The sequence below is a fragment of the Canis lupus genome, chromosome 27 (genome assembly GCF_011100685.1).
Source record: "Canis lupus familiaris isolate Mischka breed German Shepherd chromosome 27, alternate assembly UU_Cfam_GSD_1.0, whole genome shotgun sequence".
NCBI lineage: Eukaryota > Metazoa > Chordata > Mammalia > Carnivora > Canidae > Canis > Canis lupus.
This window is the reverse complement of record NC_049248.1, coordinates 32,559,245-32,583,407: the sequence shown is the minus strand read 5'-3', so window position 1 is coordinate 32,583,407 and position 24,163 is coordinate 32,559,245. Positions and strand designations below refer to the sequence as shown.

Genomic DNA, 24,163 nt, shown 5'->3' with positions numbered 1-24,163 from the left:
CAAATTAAAAAAAAAAAAAATCATAGTCATTCCATGCATCTTTTCTGACCACAACACTATGAAACTAGAAATCAACCACAAGAAAAAAATCTGGAAAGAATACAAATACATGGAGGTTACACAGCATGCTACTAAACCATGAATAGATAAATCAAGAACTCAAAGAAGAAATTAAAAAATACATGGAAACAAATGAAAATAACAACACAACACTCTAATATTTTTGGGATAAAGCAAAAGCTGTCCTATGAGAAAAAATTATAACACTATAGGCCTACCTCAAGAAGAAAAATCTCAAATAACCTAACCTTACACCTAAAGGAGCTAGGAAAATAACAAACAAAACCCAAAACCAGTAGAAGGAAGGAAATAATAAAGATTAGAGCAGAAATCAAAGAAACAGAAACTAAAACAAAATCAGTAGAACAGGCCAAAGAAACCAGAAGCTACTTTTTTGAAAAGATCAAAAAATTGATAAACCTTTAGTCAGTCTCCTCAAAAAATTTTTAAAAAGGAAGAGAAGTCTCAAAATCAGAAATCAAAGAGAAGTAAAAAGCAACATCATAGAAATACAAAGAATTTGGGGCGCCTGGGTGGCACAGTTGTTTAAGCATCCAACTCTTGGTTTTGGCTCAGGTCATGACCTCAGGGTTGTGAGATCAAGTTCCATGTCAGGCTACATGCTCACCATGGAGTCTGACTGAGATTCTCCCTCCCTTTTCCTGTGCCCCTCCCCACTTGTGCATGTTTGCACTCTCTCTCTCAAATTTTTACAAGAAAAGAAAAGAAAAGAAAAGAAAAGAAAAGAAAAGAAAAGAAGAAAGAAAAGAAAAGAAAAGAAAAGAAAGAAAAGAAAAGAAAGAAAAGAAAAAAAAAAAGAAAAGAAAAGAAAAGAAAAGAAAAGAAAAGAAAAGAGAAGAGAGAAAGAAATTGTGGCACCCGGGTAGCTCAGTCAATTGGGCCTCTGACCCTTGGTTTCAGCTCAGGTCATGATCTTGTGGTAATGGGATCAAGCCCCTAGTGGGGCTCCACACTCAGCATAGAGTCCGCTTTAGATTTTCTCTCTCCCTATCTCCCTGTTCTCCCAGCTCAAGCTCTCTCTCTAAAAACAGAAAAATCTTAAAGAAAAAAAAAAAGAAAATACAAAAGAGTATAATAGGATATTTTGAAAAATTAAATGCCAATAAATTGGACAACCTAAGGAAATGAATAAATTCATTGAAACCTATAACCTCCCAAAACTGAATCAGGAACGAACAAAATTAAACAGACCAATTATCAGCAATGAAATTGAATCAGTACTCAAAAAACTCCCAACAAACAAAAGTCCAGGACCAGATGGCTTCACAGGTCAATTCTACCAAATATTTAAAGAAAAGTTAATACTTCTCAAACTATTCCAAATAACAGAAAAGGAAGGAAAGTTTCTAAATGCATTCTATGAGGCCAGCATTACCCTATACCAAAACCAGGTAAAGACACTACCAAAAAAAGAGAACTACAGGCCAATATCTATGATGAACATAGCTTTAAAAATCCTCAACACAAAATAAAAAATAAAAATCCTCAACACTATATCAGCAAACTGAATCCAACAATACATTAAAAAAAAAATTTCACTACAATCGAGATTTACTCCTGATTTGAAAATCAATCAACATGATAAATCACATCAAGTGAAAGGATAAAAACAAATGAGCATTTCAATAGATATAGGAAAAATCATTTGACTGCATACAATATCCATTAAGGATAAAATTCTCCAACATAGTAGGTTTAGAGGGAACAATACTTTGACATAATAAAGGCCATATATGAAAACTCCTCAACTAACATCATCCCCAATGGTGAAAAACAGAGCTTTTCCCCTAAGGTCAGGAACAAGAAAAGGTTGTCCACTCTAACCACTTTTATTTAATATCATACTGAAAGTCCTAGCTGCAGCTATCAGACAAGGAAAGGGAATAAAAGGCAACCAAACCGGCAAGGAAAAAGTAAGCCTTTCAATATTTGCTGATGATATGATACTATCTAGAGAAAACCCTAAAGACTTCACCAAAAAAACTGCTAGAACAAATGAATTCAATACGATTACAGGATACAAAATCAATATACAGGTGTCTGTTGTATTTCTATATACTAATAATGAAGCAGCAGAAAGTTAAAAAAAAAAAAAAAAAACATTTACAACTGCACCAAAAATAAGATACCTAGGAATAAACCTAACCAAAGAAGTGAAAGACCTGTACTCTGAAAACTAAAACTCTGATGAAAGAAATTAAAGATGGCACAAATGGAAAGATATTCCACCTTTTGGATTAGAAGAATAAACATTGTTAAAATGTCCCTACTATCCAAAGCAATCTACAGATTTAATGCAATCCCTATCAAAATATCAACAGCATTTTTGACAGAACTAGAACAAATAATCCTGAAATTTATATAGAACCACAAAACCCCTGAATAGCCAAAGCAATCTTGAAAAAGAACAAAAGCGAGGTATCACAGTTCCAGATTTCAAGTTATACTACAAAGCTGTAGTAATCAAAAGAGTAAGGTACTAGCACAAAAAGAGACACACAGATAAACAGGCCACAACAGGAAGTCTAGAAACAAACCCACTCTGATATGGCAAATTAACCTATGACAAAGGAGCAAGAATATACAATAGGAAAAAGTCAGTCTCTTCAACAAATGATGTTAGTTAAACTGGACACCTAGATGCAAAAAAATTAGGTTGGACCATTTTCCTATAACATACACAAAAATAAATTCAGAATTGAGTAAAGATGACATGAAACTATAAAATTCCAGAAGAGAACTCCAGCAGTAATTTCTCTGACATAAGCCACAGCAATATTCTTCTAGACATGTCCCCTGAGGCAAGGGAAATTAAAGCAAAATAAACTACTGGGACTGTATCAAAATAAAAAGCTTCTGCACAACAAAGGAAACAATTGCCAAAACCAAAAGATAAACCCACTGAATGAGATATGCTATCTGCAAATAACATATCTGATAAAGTTAGTATCCAAAATAAAGAACTCATGCAACTCAACACCCAAAAAAACAAATAAGCCAATTAAAAAATGGGCAGGAGATAACATTTCTCCAAAGATGACCTATAGATGACCAACAGATACATGAAAAGATGCTCAACATTCACTGATAATCAGGGAAATGCAAATCAAAATTATAGTATCACCTTACACCTGTCAGAATGGCTAAAATCCAAAACACAAGAAACAAGAAGTGTTGGCAAGCATGTGGAGAAAAAGGAACCCTCTTACACTGTTGGTAGGAATATAAACTGGTACAGCCACTGTGGAATACAGTATGGAGTTTTCTCAAAAAGTTAAAATTTGAACTACTCTAAAATCCAGCAATCACACTTATAGCAGCAATATTTACAATAGCCAAAGTATGGAAAGAGCCCAGATGTCCATCAACATATGAAGGGATAAAGAAGATGTGTTATATATAAACATTGAATACTATTTGGCCATCAAAAAAATGAAATCTTACCATCTGCAATGATGTGGATGGAACTAGATATTATGCTAAGCGAAATAAGTCAATCAGAGAAAGAGAATTATCATATGACCTCACTCATACATGGAATTTAAGAAACAAAACAAAGGATCATAGAGGAAGAGAAGAAAAAATAAAACAAGATGAAATCACACTGAGGGGGGCACTTGACGGGATGAGCACTGGGTGTTATTCTGTATGTTGGCAAATTGAACACCAATAAATGAAATGGTAAAATAAAAAATAAATAAATACATACATACATACATACATAAAAAAAAAACAAGATGAAATCAGAGAGGGAGACAAACCATAAGAGACTTCATCATAGGAAACAAACTAAGGGCTCCTGGAGGGGTGGAGGGTAAGGGAATGGTGATGGACATTAAGGAGGGCATTGTGATGTAATGAGCACTGGGTATTACATAAGATTGATGAACCACTTACCTCTACCTCTAAAACCAATAACTCCTATGTTAATTGAATTTAAATAAAAATCTTTTAAGTAAAATATATAGGAGTGTATATATAATATATATAATATATATATAATACACTAATATACTCCATATACATATATATGGAATATTACTCAGCCATCTAAAAGAATGAAATCTTGCCATCTGCAATGATGTGGATGAACTAGAAGGTATTATGCTAAGTCAAAGAAAGACAAATACCTTATGATTTCACTCATACTCCTGTGTAATTTAATACACAAAGAAAACAAAAAAGAGACAAAGACAGACTCTTAACTATAGAAAACAAACTAATGGTTTACCAGAGGGAAAGAAGGTAGGGAGCAAGAAATAGGTGAAAGGGATTAAAATTACACTTTCATTGAGTACTGAGTCATGTGTAATTGTTTAATTACTATACCGTAACCTGAAACTAATATAACACTATGTTAACTATACTGGAATGAATGCTGGCTCAGTCAGTAAAACACAAAACTCTTGAACTCGAGGTCAGGAATTTGAGGCCTGCATTGGACATGGAGCATACTTAAAATAAAAAATAAATAAAAATTTTAAAACAGGCAAATAACCTAAAAACAGACACTTTCCCAAAGACATACAAATGGCTAACAAGTGCATGAAAATGTGTTCAACATGACTCATCATCAGGGAAATGAAAATTAAAACCACACTGAGCTATCACTTTACACCTCACAATGATTTATCACTTTGTATCAGTTAAGACTTTTATCAAAGAGAAAAAGAAAGAAATGCTGGGGAAGAAGTAGAGAAAGGGGAACCGTTCTGCATTGTTGGTAGGAACGTAAATTGGTACAACCACTAGGAAAGTAGTATGGAATTCCCTCAAAAAATTAGAAAGAGAACTACCATATGATCCAGCAATACCACTTTGAGTATATATACAGAGAGAATTCAATATCTCAAGAAGACAGTTCCAACTGAGCCACCCACTTGCCTGGAGGCTAATCTTTTAACAGCAATTATTGTTATTCAGGAAAATGGATTTTTAGAAAAAATATATTGCAACCTTCTCTTTCAATAGAAGTATGAACAATATTAGTTGCCATTATACTACATACCAAAAGAAAATCAGTAGTGGGTCATAACTTGTTTATAGAACACGCTACGAATTTTCAATTCTACTAGGAAGCAGGAATATAGATATTTGTTACATTATTCTCTGTAAGAAAGAATAAAGTAAAACAGGTGTAAAAAGGTTAAGGGAAGGGAAGAACTTAAGAAATGATAGGGAGAGAAGGAAAAAAAGGATAAGGGATGAGAAGAAATACAGAAACACACAAAGAAAAGTATGTTGATTACAGTAATATATCAGAGCATTCTGCCCCTTGCTATGCTTTCTGGTAAGGAAAGATTCAGAAGAAAAAGCTAAAGAAATACTTTCTTTAAAAAAAAAAAAAAAAGAAAGGTAAAAGGTTTACAAAGGTAAAGCACAACACTTGCATTTTATATAAAATAAGCAGGAGATATTGAAACTACCATGTGAATTAAATACTATGAGTATCTTACGTCTGAACTGTCTTGAATTGTTTTGTTTCTTTTCCTTTGCTTTTTAGTTTGCTGCTTATTTTTTTGTGGCATGGTGCCATGCAAAAGAAACTGTTTCCAGATTAAGATCTTATAATCATATCTTAAGTGTGATTAAAAGTGGAAAATGTAAATAAAAGAGTAATAACAAATGAAAAACAGTATTTTATGGCTTGTATTACATTGAAATTAATTTAATCTAAAACATTATAATCCAACATTGTTAGCTAGCAAACTTATTAAGATTCAGGACAGTAATTAGCCTAGAAAAAAGTACTTACATTGGCTTTCCACAAAACTAAAACAGGTCTACCTGATGTGTCAGGAATAGTAATGATATATGTAGAACATTATGGCTTTTACATAAATGTTTCTCTTATAAAACAAGAAAAAAGTGTTTATTATTTTTCTTGAAAAAAGTTCTTAGAGATGTATGAATTACGACAGTTAAGGTATTGAAGAAAAAACTGTCAAATCAATAAGGCAGAAATCTAATACTCAAAATACAGAGCCTAATTTAAATAAGTTCTTACAGATTGAACTTTTATAGTATTTTGACAAAGAAAACATTATTTCACAGTTACAGACTATAATGATAAACATGAGCAGCCATCTCCTGAGTCACACAGTGGAAGTGATTTTAGAAAGTGAATGATACCCCGACATGAATGCATATTTCAGGTTATTCACAATTAAGTCTTCAAAATTTTATTTTCAAAAAAAAAAAATACCAACTTAATTTTCAGTAATTTTAATTCACTAAAACTTCAAATATTGAAGTTTTTCCACTCTACCTATGAAATAAAGATTTATTTATTTTGAATAAAGTTGTCTGTTAACAAAATGTCAACAAAATTTAGAGGATTTATTTACAAAAATATTCAAAACACTGTAGGACACTTGAATTGATTTACAAAGTAATATTACAAAGACTCAAATGTTTACAAAATTCAATTAATGAAAGGCAGCAAAGAAAGAAAGCTTATAATGACATGCCAAAGTATTTTTCAACATTAGTGTTGTCTCAGAAATGAGAACTCAGTTCTATTAACTGGGCATATATATAAAACTGTTCAAGATATTGACAACTGTAGCTTCTGTTTGGTAAAATATCAAGCTTCCATGGATACAACTATAAAATACATATAAACCATAATCAATCGAAGTATATCTTGGACATATAGGATATATAATTTAGTAAGAACTCTGTTTTATACATGATGCTATAACCCATTCACATTATCATTGCAGATATTTTATCTTCAATGTTCTGCAGTTATATGTGTCATATTATTGTTTGCTGCTATAATCTCCTTAAAATAATAAATTCTGATGTTTTCCCAGTAATTTCTGTCTTCAGTTTGTCATGTGCTCATTGATATAACCATGAAATGCTAAATGTTGGTAAAAATTTTGTGCAAAACTTACAGGGGTCATCAACTTAAAAACAAAACATCAATACTTAATTTATTATTAAACATGAATTTTCCTTGAGTTCCCTGCTACCAAAAAGATTACAAAAGCATTACCAACCAATATTAATAGTTGACAAAAACCACTGCAGCAACAACATTCCTAACTGCTCTTTGTAGGCTGACAGGACAGCTTAGCCTCTATTCCTTACAAGTATTTCACTTACACTTAATCTAAAATTTCCCATGCTTCATATGGACCCCACCCCCAGGTATGGTAGCTATACAAATCTGTCTTTAGCATGCAATAGCTCAACTAGCTGGTACAACTGGCCAGCAGAGACAGCAGCATTTAATACTTCTGCAACCTCAACTAGCAAGTGAATTGTCCCTAGCTGCTCATGTCCTAGCACACTCTATCAACTTGTGCCCCCTAGTCTGTCCTTAAAAAGCATGGTTATTTATTTTTGATCTGGAAAGTATCCTTCCCAAATTATCACTGGATGCCTTTAGATTTAACCACATATTAAGGTGAGAATTCTCTTCACTGCACACTCAGCCCATACACTAATACAGACCATGGCAGCAGAGGTTTAAAAAAAAAAATAGGCCATTCATTGAATATAGCTGGGCTCATTTTAACGGAAACAGTAACAGAAACAAAAACTCCCAAGACAAATGCTAAACTGGGCATGCCACTAGGACCACAAGCATAAATCATGACTGTGTCAGGCAAACAGGGATGATGTTCACAGTACATTTAAGTCTTATCCCCATTTAAGAGATAAAGAAAAAGATGCAGAGAGACTAATTTTCATAAAGAGAACTTGTAAAGCTAATTGAGGTTAAGCTTCAGGGCCCTTAACATGAAAATGTCCCTTCCAAGGCCAGTATCTAATTTTGTAGTCATGATTTTGTATTATTTTTCCATACAAAAGGTTTTGCCTTTGTATGGAGAGGTTTAATAATCCAAATTCACATAGCCCATGAAACCAACAAAATGAGTTAGGACTTTGTGTTGATTTGATTTGGAGAATATACAGTGATACCGGAAAATGGAAAAATAGTATTAACTTTTTTCCCTGAGCAGAATCCTAACTGGAATCATTATCTTAAAGTTTTTCCACTAGTTCCAAACTACATAATACTAATACCACAAACAGTCATAAAATGCCATTTTGATTGTGTTACTTCCAAATTTGTATGACTCAATAACAGATCAAATTTCAACTTCTCAGTCTGGTTTTTAACCTATCAGTGGACACATATACATATTTTTAAATATTTAAGTATATAATCTTATTTCCAATGTTTATTTGCATTATTTTTTCCTCCATCTAAACTTTCCTTTAATCTTATTTCTGATTGCTAAAGCTTCAGCTAAAATTATCCTATTTTCTACTATTGTTCAGAGTATCTATTTTTTAAAGCATATATTTTGGCCCCTTACCTTAAACATTTTCAAACTTAATGGCATGTTATAACAACCACCCCCAATAAAATATAAATTTCTCAGAAAGAAACTAAATTTTGTTACTTTGCATGCCTACCTGGCAGTGCTTGGTACACAGCACTCAACAAATATTTTGCACAAACATTCTAGGCCTACGTTTACAAATGCAAACCTCTCCCTTAACTAAATTTAAACAAGATTTTTATCTGTGTCCTTTTAACAACACTGGTTGCATTATTCAGTCTAACTTGCAAAATAAACCTGTCCTAATTTAAAAAAAAAATTTCTTATACTTCATGTAGAGTACATTATAGTCCATCTATAGTCAAACCCATTCTAAAACACAAATTGGGGATCCCTGGGTGGCTCAGCGGTTTGGCGCCTGCCTTTGGCCCAGGGCAGGATCCTGGAGTCCCGGGATCAAGTCCTGCATCGGGCTCCCTGCATGGAGCCTGCTTTTCCCTCTGCCTCTCTCTATCATGAATAAATAAATAAATCTTTAATAAAAAATAAAAAAAATAAAACGCAAATTGCCACCCAAAGACTGGACATATCTTTATATTCTCCTTCCTCTCCTATCGTCCTAACACCTTCAAGTCTGAGGTGACTATGAATTTGGTGAAACAAGTCACTGATCAATAAACGGGAAAATAAAATAGAATCGTTTCCAATTTTTAAAAAATCAGTGGTCATACCTGTCCTGTCTCAAATTTATACCTCCATCTGACTAGGAAATTATAGGGTCTAAGTGACTTACAAAAAGTATAAAGTAAGAATCAGAGTTCTAGAGCAATGATTCCCAAACAAGTAAAAGGAAAAAAAATTTAATTGGCAAGACTGACAGATGACCAATATTTTAACTGTCAAGAAAGGACTTAAAAGGGGAAGGGCAAAAAAAATAAAAAATAAAAATAAAAAATAAAAAAATAAAAAAATAAAAAAAAAGGGGGGGAAGGGCATTTTAAAATAAAAATAATAAAATACAATCTTGGAAAAAAATAAAGAACAGAACATTAAAAGTTGAAAAACCTGACATTACCGATGATTAACAAGTTTCAGAGACAGTTGACTGGGGATTGCTATCACAGACATGTAAATTACTCTCAGCTTAGGCCAATCTCTAACCAAAATGAAACTGTTTGAAATGAAATGTTATGATATCTTGCAAAAATCCACAAACTGTAACATTAAAGCCAAACCAAGTACTTTTGAAAAGAAAAATAAGGGAAGCTTACTTCTTCCCTCTAGCCGCCAATCTTTTCCCTTTTTGATTTCACAAACACAAAAAAAAAGACACTTTATTATGACTGGTAGAGTCCCCAGACTGAAGAGTAGCAAAAGATCAAATACCAAGTTTGTTTTACGCCAAGAAAAACTGTAAAGACCTTTGCAATTATAAAGGTTTTCTTATTGGGGCGCCTGGGTGGCTCAGTTGGTTAAGTGCCTAATTTTTGGTTTTAGGTCATGATCTGGAAGTGGCAAGATGGAGCCCTGCATCAGACTCCCTGCTCAGAGGGCAGTCCACTTCAGATTTTCTCCTTCTCCCTCTGCCGTTCCCCCACAGTCACCCTCCCTCCCACTCTCTAAAATAAATAAATCTTAAAAATATTTTTTAAAAATTAAAAAATATTCTACCAAATGATTCTGCAATTAAACTTAACATATATCAGGTTCCTACAATATATAATACTCTGCTTCCATGTTGTATATACAATCAATCAGACTGCTGTGATCAAAACGTAAACTGCTATAGCCTGCTTCTTTAATTCCCTTAAAAAAAAAAAAAAGTGTAAAGCCCCTTACTGGTTTCCTGTATAATGCAGCCCCACTTGCTGTCTGGCAAATAACCCTATCAATTTCTTTAATACCTCCCCCGTCTCAACCCTCTCTTCTAAGCCTTGCTAAATAAAAGTTAGGTCTCTAATTTGGTCATTTATCTCACCTCTTTTTCAACTTTTTTTTTTTTAGATTTATTTATTTATTTATTCATGATAGACATAGAGAAAGAAAGAGGCAGAGACACAGGAGGAGGGAGAAGCAGGCTCCATGCTGGGAGCCCGATGCGGACTTGACCTGGGGACTCCAGGATCCCACCCTGGGCCAAAGGCAGGCACTAAACCGCTGAGCCACCCAGGGATCCCCCCTCTTTTTCAACTTTTAAGAAACTGTGCTTCATTGCTTCTCTGTAGTGCTCGTTCTGTACAATATTGCTATCCTTCAAGGCTTTATGTAATTTCCTGCTTCTTGGTTCTCTAGGGATCCACATCCCCTTTATGTGTGCCACCTTTACAATATTTCTGTTTCTACGCAGCATAGCATAGTGGTTAAGCACATTGTTCTCAAATCCTAACTCTGCTACTAATTAGCTGGGTGACCTTGGGCAAGTCATTTAACCTTAACAGTGCCTCAATTTCTCTATCAGTAAAATGAGGATAACATTTGTATATACCTCATGAGATTCTTAAGAGTAAATGAGCGAATACGTAAAAAGCACTTAGAACAGCACTTGTTTAAATATCAAGTGCTATTTAACAATTCAATATTATAGTTATTTACCTAATTTTATTCTTACCATTCTACCACAGATTATTTTTGTGGATCAAAATTACAACTTTTTCTTTTTCTGAATTTCCCTCCCCCGCCCACATAGATTAACAATGCCCTAAACAGGGAGCCATGTGAAAACCAATTTGTTTAATTAATGTTGAATGCTCTGAGGGAGCAGCTCTGATGGAGCTTTGTAAATGTTCTCCAATTATTTGTCTATATTTAAGTTCTTAACAGTTCTCAACATTTTTACCCAAAAAACAACCCTAATAACAAAGGATAATAAATACTCCAAGATGGACTGGGGTATGGATTAAAATTTCTATTCCATAATAGCTCTAATAGCAGCTAGTAGTCATTAATAAGCACTATCTTGGATTCTGACGCCCTTTAGGGATATAATACCATGATCAACTAATCTTGTTCACCTTTGTCTATCGTATATAAGAAAATGGAGATACTCATTGTTTCATTATTAATCTGTGGTTTGACCTGTGGAGTCCATTCCCCACAAGAAAAATATATTTAAAATTGCAAATTTTATCTTACAATATCTCGAGATTTGCACTTTACTCCATAATGTATCCATGTTTGTTTAAATTTAAAAATAGTGATGCCTTAAAATATCTCAAGATTTGCACTTTACTCCATAATGTATTCATGTTTGTTTAAATTTAAAAATATAGTGACTATATTAAAAATATAGTGGGTGGCTCAGTGGTTGAGCATCTGCCTTTGGCTCAGGGCGTAATCCTGGAGTCCCAGGATCGAGTCCCATGTTGGGGCTCCCTGCACGGAGCCTGCCTCTCCTTCTGCCTATGTCTCTGCCTGTCTCTCTCTCTGTGTCATGAATAAATAAAATCTTTTTTAAAATAAAAATAAACAAATGCATAAAAATATATTTTCCTCTAAGCCCTGAGGAAAATTGATGCTCCAAAGGCTCCTGGGTGGTTCAACTGGTTAAGAGTCTGCCTTCCACTCAGGATGGAGCCCTGCATCAGGTCTTCCCACATGTGCACTCTCTCACATGTTGTCTCAAATAAATAAACAAAATCCTAAAAAATAAAAGAAGCAAACTGATGCTCCAGGGAGAGGTGTCATGCTTCTTCCATTATTTCTTAAGCCCCAGGGGTACCTAATACTTCTAGGCACAGCACTACCTCATTTTGAGAAACACATCTCTAGACTACATTTCCTGTAGTATACTGCTTTTGCATCCTCCCAATAGCAACTAAAATATTACTCCTTGAATAGTCAGAAGTTTTATATATATGACAGAATAATGGCACTACATTTTAATAGTACTTAAGTATTTGTAAAATGATTTATCTCATTTAATATTCACATGTTAAGAATGTCAAGCTCAAAAAGATCAATTATAATCAGATAATCAACTAAATCTCGTGAAGCCTGTGAATTTTTTATTTTTTTCCAGAGTAGAAGTATGATGCTATAACACCAGCCAGAAATAATTCAGAAAAATTTCTAAAATACAATGCTAACATATTTTTTAATAGGATAAATGCTTCTGCTAAAATTACTGGGCATAGTTATAATACTTGGTGAACATAAAGGCCGTCTTTCTCCTTACAAAATTTCTTAGAACGTTAGTGTATTACATTCTAACAGTATCACCACTGCTTGTGTGGGTCTACTTGTGACAAAAATTGTATTTAAGAGATTAGTGTTTCAATTAAAACAATTCATCAAGGAATTTCATCAAATGAAATTACAGCCCCATATTATTTCCATCCTAGTGGACTATGGGCCAACAGTAACGAAAATATTAACTAGGAACGCATGGGTGGCTCAGTGGTTGAGCGTCTGCCTTTGGCTGAGGGAGTGATCCTAGGATACGCGATCAAGTCCCACATCTGGCTGCTCACGGGGAGCCTGCCTCTATGTCTATCATGAATAAATAAGATCTTTTTTAAAATGTTAAATAAAACTACATTGTCAACCCATCACACTTAATGAGATTAATGCTAAATATAAAATTAATTGCAAATTCTCTTGTAAGTTATTACAATTTAAAACTTCACTTTAGGGACGCCTGGGTGGCTTAACGGTCGAGCTTCTGCCTTTGGCCCAGAGTGTGATCCTGGGATCCAGGATTGAGTCCCGCTTTGGGCTCCTTGCATGGAGCCTGCCTGTGTGTGTGTGTCTCATGAATAAATAAATAAAATCCTAAAAAAACAAACAAACAAAAACACAACTCCACTTTAGGAGCACCCAGGTGGCTCAGTTGGTTAATCCCACCCACTCTTGAGTTCAGCTCAGGTCATGATCAGGGTCCTGGGAAGGAGCCCCACGTCAGGGTCCTTGCTCAGCAGGGAATCGGCTTCAAGAGTCTCTATGCCCCTTCCCGCTTGTGGGATCACGTGCGCATGCGCTCTCACTGTCTCTTAAATCAATCTTTAAAGCCCATTCACTTTACCTCCCTTTAAAAAAACAAACTGGGGAGGGGGGAATCTCTGGGTGGCTCAGCGGTTTGGCGCCTGCCTTTGGCCCAGGGCGCGGTCCTGGAGTCCCGGGATTGAGTCCCGCGTCGGGCTCCCGGTGCATGGAGCCTGCTTCTCTGTCTCCCTCTGCCTGTGTCTCTGCCTCTCTCTAGGTCCATCATGAATAAATAAAATATTTAAAAAACAAAACAAAAAAAAACTAGGGGCACCTGGACGGCTCAGCGTTTGAGCCTTTGGCTCAGGACCTGATCTCGGAACCGAGTCCCACATCGGGCTCCCTGCATGGAGCCTATGTCTTTGCGCCTCTCTCTCTCTCTCTCTCTCTCATGAATAAATAAATAATCTTAAAAATTAAATTTATGATGGATACTGCCACGCCCCCCCTTTTCCACCAATGGATTTAGGGACAGCAACGAATGGTCTCTTCCATAATACTTTCCAAATTCACACAAAAACTATATACTGCCCTAGGAAAAAAAATCCTCCTGAGAGAGGGGCAGGGGCGGAAAAAAGGAAAAAGAGGGCTCAGGTTCCGAGAGGCCTCACTAGAGAAGGAAGCCGTGGGACGCCAGGGAGGATGAGCAGAGCCGCTCACCGGCTGTGGGCTCCACACGGGAAGCCTTTGGAAAGGCAGCGGGAAGAAGCCGACTTGCTTTTGCTTTAGGACAGAGAGGCGGTGGCTACGATCTCCCAGCCTGGCTACCAGCGAAGAGACCCACTCCTTCAACTTCTCTCCAGCTGAGGCGAGGCCCATCCCTCCAGGGCCTCGGAGGGAGGCGCCATTACTGGAGCGAACGTTCGGGGACTCAAGGCCTACGGTCTCAGGCTCCAAGCAGCCAAACTCACCGGGATCCCCCGACCCAATTCATCTCTCACAAACTTCTGAGGCCCCCAAAGGCGGGAGCTCAGACGTCTCAGCTGGGCGCCACAGCTTCTTCGCCCTCAGCCAACTCCTTCCAAACCCCCAGCCTCCCAACAGCCTCCCGACAGCCTCCGCGCCCGGGCGGGCCCCTGAGGAGGCTCCCGACAGCCTCCGCGCCCGGTCGGGCCGCTGGGGAGCCTCCCGACAGCCTCCGCGGTGGGGCGGGCTCCTAGGGAGCTTCCCGACAGCCTCCGCGGCGGGGCGGGCCCCTGGGAGCCTCCCGACAGCCTCCGCGCCCGGGCGGGCCGCTGGGGAGCCTCCCGACAGCCTCCGCGGCGGGGCGGGCTCCTAGGGAGCTTCCCGACAGCCTCCGCGGCGGGGCGGGCCCCTGGGAGCCTCCCGACAGCCTCCGCGCCCGGACGGGCCCCTGAGGAGCCTCCCAACAACTTCTGCACCAGAGCGGGCCCCTGGGGAGCCTCCCGACAGCCTCCGTGCCCGGACGGACCCCTGAGGAGCCTCCCAACAGCTTCTGCACCAGAGCGGGCCCCTGGGGAGCCTCCCGACAGCCTCCGCGGCGGGGCGGGCCCCTGGGAGCCTCCCGACAGCCTCCGCGGCGGGGCGGGCTCCTAGGGAGCCTCCCGACAGCCTCCGCGGCGGGGCGGGCCCCTGGGAGCCTCCCGACAGCCTCTGCGGTGTCTGCGGAGACAGTGGCCTGTTGGGGCCACCGGGGACGCCGTGGGAAAGCAGCCAGGCCGCAGAAGGGAAGAGGAGTCAGCAGTTTTGACGGCTCAGGCAAAGGAAGCCTCAGTAAATGAAGTTTCGGGCTGTGGCCACAGGGTTAGTGTTTCAAGCCACCTCCACCATAATTTTATTTAGTTCTCTATTGGTCACATCCGAGACCAGGCTTGGGAGAGAAAGAGAAGGCAGAGACAAACTTGTAAGATCCCTAATCCTGAAGATGAAGCTTGCATTCGCACTTAAACACTCCCTGTCCAGATCCCTTAAATATCTTCCGCATATGGTTTTAACATTCAGTAAACAGTTGTTTGTTAGGAACGTTGCACCTTAGTGATTTAGTATTCTGTACATTTTGTGAGTTTCTGAGAGCGATCAAAATTTAAGCTTATGAAGGCCTTAAAGATTCAGATTTTTACCGAAAACATCTCAAAACAAAAACTGGATTTTGCTGGGGTTTTTGTGTGTGTGTGTGTGTGTGTGTATGTTATGTTTGTATGTCCTCGTAAAACATTTATCCTGCAAACGGTTCTATGATATTTTGGTTGGAAACTAAAAATCTTTTGTCCCAAATAAATGCACTAAGTATACCTCTCCCCTCAGTTGTCAGGATTGTTTTCCAGATTTTAACCTAGGGAATATCTCAAAATTTCAAATATAATATATTTTCTTTTAAGTCATTAGGAATAAGTACATAAAACAGGATTATGTCCCAGGATAGATACCTGGTTTAATCATATAAGTACTAATTTTTATAATAAAAATTAACCAAAGTATACCTAACATTGATCTGAATTAGACCAGGAAAAAGTGGGGGATGCCTGGGGTGGCTCAGGGGTTGAGTATCTGCCTTTGGCTCAGGTTGTGATCCCAGGGTCCTGGGATGGAGTCCTGCCCTGGGCTCCCTGCAGGGAGCCTGCTTCTCCCTCTGCCTGTGTCTCTGTCTCTCATGATAAATAAATAAAATCGTTTTTTTTTTTTAAAAACCAGGTGAATACAGCATTTCAGTACAAAGTAGTCTTCCACATGGAGTGGCTGGTCATTTTTTGGTAACTAAACAATATAATGAAGGCATAAAAGGGAGAAGCAGTGACCCAAAGTTATTAGCCTTTCCTTCTTTAAACATTTTTGAAACAGGTACAAATTGACTACAAAGGGGAAATAATTTGCCTAAAAGGTTAACTCTTTTGATATATTGTGAGAGGACATAAAGGAAAGGTTGGTCAATTTACTGAGAAATCAAGAACTCTCACTGCTTTCCTTCCAGTCACAGAGAGGCAGTAGAAGTGGTAAATTAGGCTAGGGGAAAATTAATCTATGATACACATCTTCTTTAGACAAGATAGTTGCTGGGTTTTCCTTCACAGCAAAAGACATTTCCTTATGAACTAATTATTAGGTGGTTATTTTTCGCAGCTGAAATGTTGATCTACTGTCTCACCTTTAGGTTTGTTTATGCCTCACATGAACAAGACTAACATGAGCGATAGATAATTAGTCAAACACAGTGCCATTTTAGGGACAGTAGGGCAATTAGGTAATCTCTTGGGTCAGAAAACAGTTCAAGAAAGGAATACAGCACAGATGAAATACTACTTAGCATTTGATGAAAGGAAATCCATGTAAAATTCTTAAACCTTAATTTATTGTTACTACTAAAAAATATTTACTTTCTGGTGACTTACTGTCTAAACATACAACATACGTATTATCTACATTTTGTATATATGCTTGCATATGTAGATCTCTCAATTATAAAAAATCATTTCTGATGCTTTACAGTTTATAAAGCATATCATTTTGTATGTTTTATATGTATTCTTGAATATATACAAAATCTATTTAATCTGGCTCTTCCATGGATGTTGGTAGTGGCCACTTTGACACTAACATTAAGAATATCACACCTGAGGGGTACCTAGTTGGCTCAGTTGGTTAAGCATTTGACTCTTCATCTCAGCTCAGGTCTTAATCTCAGGGTTGGGAGTTTGAGCCTCACACTGGGCTCCACACTGGGCATAGAACCTACTTTTTTAAAAAAATCACACTGGAGAATACAGTAATTTGGTAACTATTATTAATTTTTATTCATTTTCAAGATTTTTTTCTAAGATTTTTCTCCCCTTTTAAGCCAATTTTAATACTTTTCCATATAAACACATGTAAAATTGAGAAGCTTGAGTAGAAATTGGGCCAAATTATATTTAATGTAGTAACACATGATTTTTTTTTAACCTCCTTTTTCTTACCTAGTTTGGAATTCAAGCCAAATTAATATTATCTTTGTTTTAGTTGAATATCACCAATATAAAAATTGAAAGTACTTTGACATCCTTAATTTCTTACTTAAATGGCATATATTTCCAACTGGAATTACCTATCTGGTTTCGTATCCTCTTGAATTCTTCCTCTGACTTTCCTGCAGGCTGGAACATAGCCTCAAATGCTAGGACTAAATCTGACCTTTGGAGCAGGGCAGAATGAAGGGTGAAAGTAGAATTTCAATGATTTTAATTAGGTCTGTACTTAAGAGCCTCAACATCAAGTCACATCTCATTTTGACCTTTTCCCTAGTTCTAGTTACTGGCTTTCAACTTCCCTTGTGCACAATTCTAGCAACCAAATTTCTATCTTATTTTCTTCATATCTACATCCTAACAAGTCTTTGACTCCACACATTAAAATCTTGCTCCTATACCCCAGCCTCAGTATCAGGTGGTAAACTGACCTACCTACAATTAAGTGTGGACCTGTTTGGATATCTAAAGATCTATGCATCTAGATTCCCATTACACTGCTCCTTTTATGAAATGGCTGTCCTAAGGCAATGATGTAAGCCACTGCCTCAACTGCCCTTTGCTTTCTGACCTAACACATCCCTCTGTGTAGCATGTTCTGCTTGGCTGAACATCCTCCTGTCACTAACACAAGTTTACCATGGCCCTCCACTTATCCTGTCACAGTCAGGAGATGTGACATAAAGAATTAAATTTTATAAATGTCAGACAGCCTTATTTGGACACATGAAAAGTATAAGATTAGGAATAAAAGATGTTGAAAATAACCACCATAACACTATGATCTCTACATTCAGACTTAGAAAGTCTTAATGAAATGACTGTGCTAGCTAATATAGCCAACTATCAAAGAGACTTGCACGAATTGGCCACTCATGCATTAGTAAATTTGCTAAATTGAATGCAAACAAATGAAATGAAACCTGTGATGATTCTTGGAATTAATATAGATACACAGGAAAAGAGTTTTCAAAGTCTATGAATACTGTTACTTATAAAAGAATAGTTCTTTACTCATAGTCAAATGAATAATGAAGATCATTATCCCAACACTGAGACAGGTTTTATATTCTATCACAGGGGTTGGCAAACTTCTCCCAAAGGGGGTCAGAAAGTCAATATTTAGCTTCTGTTTCATCTACTCCACCCTGTCATTGTGGCTTGAAAACTATAAACAATTAAGTGAATAAATGGATATGGCTATGTTCCAATAAAACTGTATTTCTGGATGCCAAAATAAAAATTTCAGAAAAGTTTCAAGTCACAAAATATTCTTCTTTTGCTGTTCTTTCTTTTTTTTTTATTTTAATTTATTTAAGAGAGAGAGCATAAGCAGCGGAGGGGCTGAGGAAGAGGGAGAAGCAGGCTCCTGGCTGAGCAAGGAGCTCAATGAAGGAGCCCATGCCAGGTCCCTGGGATCATGACCTGAGCAGAAGGCAGACACTTAACCAACTTAGCCACTGAGGCGCCACTCTTTTGATGTATTTTCAACCACTTTAAAATGTAAAAACTATTCTTCGCTCAAGGGCCAAATTTGGCTCACTGGTTGCGTTGTAATTTGCCAACCTCTGTTTTAGTTTCATGCATATTTTTCCCAGGCTTCCAGATGACTAGAAATCTGTAGGTATATTGTATATGGGGGGGGGGGGGCAGAGCAAAAATCTATTTGCATATTCAAGAATATCCTTACCTTAAAAAAAGGCTCTTTACATTTTTTAAATATGCAGAATTTTGCTTGAATATTTAGCAGTTTAAGTACTCTGTTCATAATGTATGGAATTTTTCTTTAACACACTTGGTTTTTATTAAATAACCAAAATAGAAATGGTAAGTAACCAGGAGATTGTCTCCAAGCCTAAACAAAAGAAACAAAACAAAGCTTGAAAAAGACAAAAACAAACAAACAAAACTCTTGAAAAATAAGTAAGGTCCTGGAGAAGCTATTTCCACCATTTAACTTAGGTTGGGTTCCCAAATGGTTAACTTTTGATTATATAGAGTCACACATCTCCAACTAACAACTATCTAAAGGACACAAGGGGATGAAGAAGTGAAACATTGCACTCCTTTATTTAATAGTCACATTGTAAATAAATATGCTCCATTGCTAAAAGTAGCAGTTATGGGGCTGGAAGATTTTTCTTATAAGGACAAGTAAACACAAAGATGAAAGTTTACCAAATAATTATTTTTTTTATAATACATAAGATATCTATTTATTTACCAAAAACAAAAACCCTCAACCACAATTTGTCTGCTAGGTTCTAGGACTTCATGTGAAATCACAGGGAGAAAAAAGTAAAATGGGGGGGGGGCCCGGCACCAAAAAACAAATCTGAGTATTTGATCCTTTGTTCTTTACAGCGCCCTCCAAACTTGTCACTTTCTTCTCTCTCTCCATTTTAGATTGACTGCAAACCCTTCTCAGATTCTCTTTATGTTAACCCTCTTGTCCCTCCTCCCTAGTTCCTTCGCTCTCATCTCCTTCTATAGCTCTTGAAAATCTCCCTTTCTTTTTGTTCTTCCCCTTGTGGTACCTACTAAAACCTTACAGAAGAGATGTATATTCCGAAACTTCTGTGGGCTTCCAAGTGACGCTGAGCATGCTCAGTAGCTAGGGCAGGTTTTGTCGCCAGCAGCTGCCCTGATTCGACCTCTCCAAAAATAGACATTTAACTCTTTGAACTCCTGCTTAGAGATGTAATTCGTCTTGCTCTCTCCTCATTTTCAAGGTTCAAAGGGAGGCAGCGAGGATTCCAAGGTCCCACCGCTCTCCCAGCCAATGAGGAGCCCGAGAGGGAGGAGCCTGAGGCTTCCTTGGTGCAGCTTGAGCTTCTGAGGGATTCATCCCCGTAGATACCGTGGAGTGTGAGCTCTGCTGCATCTGTCACAGCCAACAAAATTAAAACAAAAACAAAAACAAAAAACAGAAGAGGAGAAATGCTGCAGACTATGGAACGCTGTAGGACTTTCTGAAACATTTGCTGGGGATTCCCGTGGAGCATGATCTTTTAAAACCAATTCTTTCTGAAGCCTGTTTGGGTAACTGGGAAAATGACAAATATGCTAAATGCAGCAGCTGATCGGGTGAAATGGACCAGATCGAGTGCTGCTAAAAGGGCTGCCTGCCTGGTGGCTGCGGCATATGCTCTGAAAACACTCTACCCCATCATTGGCAAGCGTTTAAAGCAATCTGGCCACAGGAAGAAAAAAGAAACAGTTTATCCGGCTGCAGAGAACAGAGAAATACTGCATTGCACCGAGACCACTTGTAAAAAACCTTGTCCTGGCGTGAATGCAGAATTTTTCAAACAGCTACTAGAACTTCGGAAAATTCTCTTTCCAAAACTTGTGACCACTGAAACAGGCTGGCTCTGCCTCCACTCAGTGGCTCTAATCTCAAGAACCTTTCTGTCTATCTATGTGGCTGGTCTAGATGGAAAAATCGTGAAGAGCATCGTGGAAAAGAAGCCTCGGACTTTCATCATCAAGTTAATCAAGTGGCTTATGATTGCCATTCCTGCCACCTTTGTTAACAGTGCAATAAGGTACCTGGAGTGCAAATTGGCTTTGGCCTTCAGAACTCGCCTGGTAGACCATGCCTATGAAACCTACTTTACAAATCAGACTTATTATAAGGTGATCAATATGGATGGGAGGCTGGCAAACCCTGACCAATCTCTTACTGAGGATATTATGATGTTCTCCCAATCTGTGGCTCACTTATATTCCAATCTGACCAAGCCTATTTTAGATGTAATCCTGACCTCCTATACACTTATCCAGACTGCTACATCCAGAGGAGCAAGCCCAATTGGGCCCACCCTATTAGCAGGACTTGTGGTATATGCCACTGCTAAAGTTTTGAAAGCCTGCTCTCCCAAATTTGGTAAATTGGTGGCTGAAGAAGCTCACAGAAAAGGCTATTTGCGGTATGTGCACTCCAGAATTATAGCCAATGTTGAAGAAATTGCTTTTTACAGAGGACATAAGGTAAGAGAAATTAAGGTGATGAGTGAAATGTGAGACTCTTCCAGCTGCCACTGCAGTGCTAGATACCATCTGTTGTACTGTTGATGGACCCACTTCTTTAGCGTTTTAGATTTCTATGACATCTAAACCTGTATTGAAATATACGCTTCCTTACCTTTTTAATTACAAGCTCTTAAAGAACCGTGGAGTGCAAACTTTTCTGAAGTTTCATGGAAATAAGATTTTCAGCAATCTAAAAAAGTCTACTTAGCCTCAGTTATCCAAATATGCTCAGAATTATCTCTTAAGCATTTTCTTAAGACTTAAATTCTAACTGGTGCTAGAGCATAAGAAGAAAATATTTGTTTGGAAACTAAACACATTTACATTGAGATGGAAAATTTAGGATGATATTCTTGTTGTTGTTCCTTTGTTTTTCAAGAAAGGGAAAAACCTCTGCTTTAAATGAAAGACAAGTTTAACAATTTTGCATGTCTGGTCAATGGAGTGACCTCAGTCTGAAGAATTATAGGAGAATGTGTCTCACAGATAGCATTTGCATTACTCCTTGTTAATGTTTACCATATTTTGACACAAATAAAGAGAAGCAGTGAAATGAAATTTTGCCTAGCTTTTAGGGAAAAGCTAAGATTAGAGAAGAAATGAGGATGAGAAAAGGAGTTCCAGTGTTATTTTTAAATATTAAAGATTTTCAACATTAAGTAGGCCCCTAAAATAGTTAGCCTAATTATATAAGCTTGCAGTGCATTAAAGTAACTTTAGAATATTAACTATGATGGAAATTTTTAAGGTGATGCATCTGAAATCTTAATACAAGTAAATTAGCAGATGAAATATTAAGGAATTCTAAAGCTTAAAATGGTATTTTTTTTTTTTGGAATTTTATTACCAAGTAGAATTATTTAATTTTTGAAGCATCATCAATTATCAAAAAAATTTTAAAGTACTAGCAATCTGAAGAAGAAAATTTAAAGCAAATTTAGGACTTCTACTCCCACTTGAAAATTGGTCTCATGTGTTATATTAACCATGCTGATTGGTCATTCCTCTTGAATCATTGAACTCAATGATGTAAATTATAGCATGCTGTAGGCTTCTTGAATTTAAGACAAAATCCAGTAAATTGAGTTAGTTCAGAAGTGCAGTCTAATTACACATATATGTGTCATGTCTCTATTTTTAGATATTTTTGGTGTGATCAAAAAAGATAAGGTTCTAACATTGTTTATTCATGTCTTATAGGATATTATTTAATTTTAACATCTTACACATATAATTTTGAAATCATAACTCTAAATCACTAATATGTATCTTATACCTAACATTATATTGACTGAATATCATAGTTTTTTAATATAATTTTTTAAAATAATATAGGTGTGACCAAAACTGGACAGTAATGGCTAATTCTTATATTGATCCATTTTATTGGTTGTTAGACTCATAGATAATACTATAATAAGTAAAACAAAATAACATGTACTCAAACATAATTTGAATCTGTTGTATGAAGATATACAACAAAATTGCATGTCTTCAAACATATAATATTTAATTTTGTATCTCATGCTGGGTCAATTCTTCTCTTTTTCCCTCCATAGGTAGAAATGAAGCAACTCCAGAAAAGTTACAAAGCTTTAGCAGATCAGATGAACCTCATTTTATCCAAACGTTTGTGGTACATCATGATAGAGCAATTCTTGATGAAGTATGTTTGGAGCAGCAGTGGACTAATTATGGTGGCTGTACCTATTATCACTGCAACTGGCTTTGCAGATGGTGGTAATGATATTTATGCTCAATCTCAAGTATATGTTTAAGATTAGTTCTCTTGAAGGTGTCACTAGTGGTTTTGTGTGACTGAAACTGTGTATGCAGTTATTATTCTATGGTCGTTATTAGTCAGAAACAATGGCAGACTTTGCAATCAGCGTATAAGAAAAAAACACAAGTGGCTCAAAATACTTTTCTAGTTCTGAGATATTTCAGAGATGTCTGATGCAGTGTTTCTGGGAGTTGGCCTTGAGCAATTTTAATTATTCTGCCTAACACAAAATGATTCTCTAGTTTGCATTTACATTCAAAACAAATCAATACCTTCAAAAAGAGTATTATACGAGCCCATGTGTTGTAAACTTCAGTTCTGCACATCCTATGGTTTTCGTCTATAAATATTCTATAACTGGATTGCTCCTGATTTGTGATTTGAGGAACTGGTTGACTACAGGAACAAACCAGGAATATTGTTGCAGGGAGTGTTTCGCGCCATGGAACAAGGTCCCTCTACTTATAGATAATAACAGAAAATGTCCTATGTAACATGAATTAGTGGCATTGTGGAAGCAGGGGTTAGCAAGTTGCAGGCATCTAATTCTATTCTATCACTGTCCCAGTGATTTTTACCAACATTTTCATCCTTTGGGATAACTAAAAAAGGTAAGGGCAAGAAGGACAACATTAAAATGTTGTATAGGGGATCCCTGGGTGGCGCAGCGGTTTGGCGCCTGCCTTTGGCCCAGGGCGCGATCCTGGAGACCCAGGATCGGATCCCACGTCGGGCTCCCGGTGCATGGAGCCTGCTTCTCTCTCTCTTTCTCTCTCTCTCTCACTCTCTTTGTGTGACAATCATAAATAAATAAAAAAATTTTTTAAAAAATGAGGTGAAAGTTTGGGTTGTAATTGGCAGGAACAGGGGGGGGATTAATTAAAGAAGCATCATTTTCTGCTCTTCTTCCAAAAAAAAAAAAAAAAAAATTCTCCCTCTTCTTTAAAAACCTCTTGACCAAAATTGACCTAGGTGTTGCGTGAGAGAAAAGGACGGGCTTTGTCATAAGACAGAGCTTTGCC

At 37.2% G+C, this 24,163-nt stretch overlaps 2 protein-coding genes across 39 annotated transcripts in view; one reads left to right on the top strand and one right to left on the bottom strand.

Moving 5' to 3' along the window:
- C27H12orf40 (chromosome 27 C12orf40 homolog) overlaps positions 1-14,469 on the bottom strand; it is a 120,186-nt gene extending 105,717 nt beyond the window's left edge. For 28 of the 38 annotated variants that reach the window (XR_005380034.1, XR_005380036.1, XR_005380035.1 and 25 more), the window contains exon 1: positions 14,276-14,469. Coding sequence is in view for 19 of the 38 variants with exons in the window: in XM_038577289.1 (XP_038433217.1) it covers positions 14,276-14,298 (23 nt within the window). In the remaining 19 variants the exon portion in view is untranslated. Of the gene's footprint in view, positions 1-14,024; positions 14,252-14,275 lie in introns of those variants that run through there. The other 10 variants (XM_038577278.1, XM_038577280.1, XM_038577281.1 and 7 more) reach the window with 4 other exon arrangements.
- Positions 14,470-14,919: 450 nt separating this feature from the next.
- Positions 14,920-24,163, top strand: part of ABCD2 (ATP binding cassette subfamily D member 2) — a 68,140-nt gene continuing 58,896 nt past the window's right edge. Inside the window, exons 1-3 of the mRNA XM_038577276.1 lie at positions 14,920-15,128; positions 20,056-21,316; positions 22,918-23,098. Of these exons, the coding sequence (XP_038433204.1) occupies positions 20,378-21,316; positions 22,918-23,098 (1,120 nt within the window). The 5' untranslated portion in view covers positions 14,920-15,128; positions 20,056-20,377. The remainder of the gene's footprint in view (positions 15,129-20,055; positions 21,317-22,917; positions 23,099-24,163) is intronic.